This window comes from Sphaeramia orbicularis, chromosome 12, assembly GCF_902148855.1.
Source record: "Sphaeramia orbicularis chromosome 12, fSphaOr1.1, whole genome shotgun sequence".
Classification (NCBI taxonomy): domain Eukaryota; kingdom Metazoa; phylum Chordata; class Actinopteri; order Kurtiformes; family Apogonidae; genus Sphaeramia; species Sphaeramia orbicularis.
In genome coordinates this window covers 40854398-40858319 of record NC_043968.1, presented here as the reverse complement: position 1 = coordinate 40858319, position 3922 = coordinate 40854398, and the positions used below count along the sequence as shown (strand labels likewise).

The window sequence follows — 3922 nt, the reverse complement described above, 5'->3', positions numbered from 1 at the left end:
TGCACTGTAAAAAAACATCCTGTTGTTTTTATGGAAAAAAACTGGCAGCTGTGGTTTCCAGAACAATACTGTAAAAAACACATCCAACTGTAAACATATTTACGGAGTAACATGTAGATTTAACATTTTAAACATGTAGATTTAAATGGTAAATTGATTGCACTTATTGAGCACATTTTCTACACCTTCATGGTGTTCAAAGCACTTTCCAAAGCCACCAGGTCCAACTGGAAACTGTTTAGGGTTCAGTGTCTTCCATGGACACTTTGACATATGGACAGTCTGAGCCAGGATTCAAACCACCAACCCTTCGGTTATTGGACGAGCCGCTCTACCAACTCTACCAACCCATTAATTTACAAGTCTAAAATGTACATTGTTAAATGTTTACTTTTTATAAATATAAAAAAATAAAAAATAAAATAATAAATAAATAAATCATAAATAAATATATGTGTGTGTGTGTGTGTGTATATATATATATATATATATATATTAGATATATATATATATATATATATATATAATATATATATATATAATATATATATCTGTACAGGGTGTCCCATAAGTCTCCATACATAGGAAAAATAACGTTTCTTGACATAAACCATTTTTATTTATATAATATGCTCTATATGACTGCCATTTTGTCGGGAACACATTTCAATGCGTGTCCTCCACTGCTGAAGAACTATAAAGAAGAAATATAAAGAAATACATGTTAGAACCATATATGTATGGCATGTATTATGTCTCCTATGTATGGAGACTTATGGGACACCCTGTGTGTGTGTGTATATATATATATATATATATATATATATATATATATATATATATATATATATATATATATAAACAAAAAGCAAATAGGCCATTATTTCAACATTATGGTCTTGCAATTTAAACGGCACCACATTGTATTTCAATTTACAGTTTTATTTTCTAAAAACAATAGAAATACATAATTTCTAGATACAAATCTGGTTTTGTTAACATAGTTTTCCTGTAAGAACTACAGCTATATTTGATTTAATCGTTAAGACAAAAATCTTTTTAATAAACAACTTTGCATTGTCACTAGCAGTTTTTTTTTTTATGTTGCAGTTGTACAACTTTTTGGTGTTAATTCTACTGTCATTTTTTACAGTGTGGCCAAAGATTTCAGAGACAGATGTTCGACTAAAAATACCTGCACAAGCAGAAATGAATGTCATCAGACCAAAAATACAGCTTTCAGGAGGGTCTGCACCTGTATCACTGAAAAGACAAGAAAGATGTGCATTTTAACCATTCACTACATACACACACACACACACACACACACGCACGCACGCACGCACGCACACACACACACACACACACAGATGTTGAGAGTACATCATAACTGTCTCTTATTTGACTAGTACTGAGATAATTCCACCTGTAATGGTCTTTTGTTTTACATGTATGTTAGAAATGACAGGTAGAATAAGGCTGAAGGCTATTGTCAGTCTTTAAACAACAGATGTGATCCCCACAGAAGGAGTTTGGGCTTCTTCCAATCCAGCGGAAAACGAAACTAAACTTGCGATTTCGTCAAAACCAACTTGTTGTGCTCTGTATGGAGTTTTGATTTTTCCGAACAAATAGATTGCCATGTGTCTTTTCTAACTTCTTGGCCGTTTGTGGTACATTTCTGTACATGTGTGCCAAACTGGTCTTGTAAATAAACCTTACCTTATGTATGGGAAGATGATATCCACATCACGCCTGTAAACTGCAATAATGTAGGAAATAATGAAAGTGCTGGAGGACCAGACGACCAAAAACGCAGGTAGTAGGCACAGTCCCTGTTTAAACCAAAGCATCTCAGAAACTGGTTTTTAACCAAAGTTTGTTTTTTTAACGGTCCCTCACAAGGTGGTCTAACTCCACGTCCACGGGCTGTGGTCCACACACGGTGCTCTGCTGCCGGAGGTCTGATGCTGCGTCTTACCGACAGTCACATGGTCTGATGAGCTTCTTCCAATAAGACCTTTTATTTTGTACAGTAACCTCTTCCCCAAAACAACTCTTAGTGGGCTGGCCCATCCAAATACAGCAGCCAATGCGTTCTTGTCTTTTTACACACTTTTCCTGTATTCTGTCATCTCCGCATGTTTCCTCTGAATTATGCGGTTCACTCAGATTGTCTTCCAGTTAAAACTAAAGAGAAACACAGGCCAAAACAATAAATATAAGGTTTGGATGAATGGATCAGAGGTCAGAGTGGTGAAATTTGAAGAAGTCCCCGGTCAAAAGAGGCCAGTAGTGAATGATCTTCCCATAATAATCAGATTTAACCATTAGCATTTGTTAAAGAGGAGGGTGTTTGTAGTTGGACAGTCAGACACCACACACTGGCATCTGAAGAAACTAGTGGTTGAAAAGAGTTTTTTATATGCTTTTGTTGACTTAGGTGGTCCAGCATTAAGAAAAGCCACTGGCATCACTGTGAAAGATGTGACCACTGTTTTAAAGAAATACCGAAACAAAGTGGCATCTAATATCACTGAGCAGATTTATATGTATTTGCTAAATGTTTAACCAACTTCATTTAGATTAAATAAGTTGTTGAACAGATAGATAGATAGATAGATAGATAGATAGATAGATAGATAGATAGATAGATAGATAGATACAAAATTTCAAAGTTCCAGAGTAAAAAAGCAAAGTAAAGTGAAAATGTTACAATTTACGAACTATCCTTACACAAAAAATTTTATAACCTAAAAAAACAAAACAAATGTGAACAATTTACAGTGTGTTAAGAGATGTAAGTACAATTTTAACAATATTCTGCCTGTTACTAAATGTTTAGTGCAGGGGTGTCAAACTCATTTTAGTTCAGGGGCCACATTCAGCTAAATTTGATCTGAAGTGGGCTGGACCAGTAAAATAATAACATAATAATATATAAATAATGTCAGCTCCAAACTTTCCTCTATGTTTAAGTGTGAAAAAAAGTAAAATTACATCATAAAAATGTTTACATCTACAAACTATCCTTTAAAACAATGTGAATAACATGAACAAACTAAAAAAATAAGTGCAATTTTAACAATATTATGCTTCAGTTTATCATTTACAGACATAATATTGTTAAAATTGCACTTCCTTCTCTTAAGACATTTCAGGTGGATCATATTTGTTCAGGTTATTCACAGTGTTTGCAAAATTATACTTTGTTTTAGTGTAAATACATGAAAATGTTTACATTTACAAAGAGAAAAATTTGGAGTTGTGAGTATTTATAGGTTATTACTGTAGTATTTTAGTGATCCGACTCACTTTAGATCATATTGGTCTGAATGTGGAAACGGAACTAAAATGATTGTTAATATCTTAGTGTAATTTTTGCATTTCACAAATTCATCCAAAGGGCCGGACTAAACCCTTTGGCGGGGCGGATTTGGCCCCTGGGCCGCATGTTTTACACCTGTGGTTTAGTGCCTTTCCAGATCCACTGCCATCTGTAAGTTGTAATACACATGTATGAATGATAAGATGAGGCATCATATTGTTAAAATAGCACTTATTTTTCTGAGGACATTTCAGGTTTTTCATGGTTGCTCATGGTATTCACACTTTTACATAAAGGACAGTTTGTAGATGTAAACATTGTCATTATTTTTCCACTCTAAAACATAAGGAAAAGTTGGAGTTGGCATTATTTATAGGTTATCATATTATTATTTTACTGGTTCGGTCCATTTGAGATCATATTGGGCTGTATGCGGCCTGTGAACTAAAATGCCTGACATCCCTGTTTCAGTAGAATTACTTCCTATTACAGCAGTTAGACTTTGAACGCATCACAGGTTCCGCTCCTCACCACCAGGGGGAGACAACCTCCATGAGCTGATCAGCGGCATCAGCAGACGCTCCCCGCCGTCGA

General features: G+C 34.7%; 1 protein-coding gene across 1 annotated transcript in view; it reads right to left on the bottom strand.

Annotated features, from left to right (window-relative positions):
* dram1 (DNA-damage regulated autophagy modulator 1) overlaps positions 1-2004 on the bottom strand; it is a 9470-nt gene extending 7466 nt beyond the window's left edge. Inside the window, exons 1-2 of the mRNA XM_030150401.1 lie at positions 1723-2004; positions 1196-1263 (exon numbers count right to left, since the gene is read on the bottom strand). Coding sequence (XP_030006261.1) covers positions 1196-1263; positions 1723-1853 — 199 coding nt within the window. The 5' untranslated portion in view covers positions 1854-2004. The remainder of the gene's footprint in view (positions 1-1195; positions 1264-1722) is intronic.
* Positions 2005-3922: the final 1918 nt, after the last annotated feature.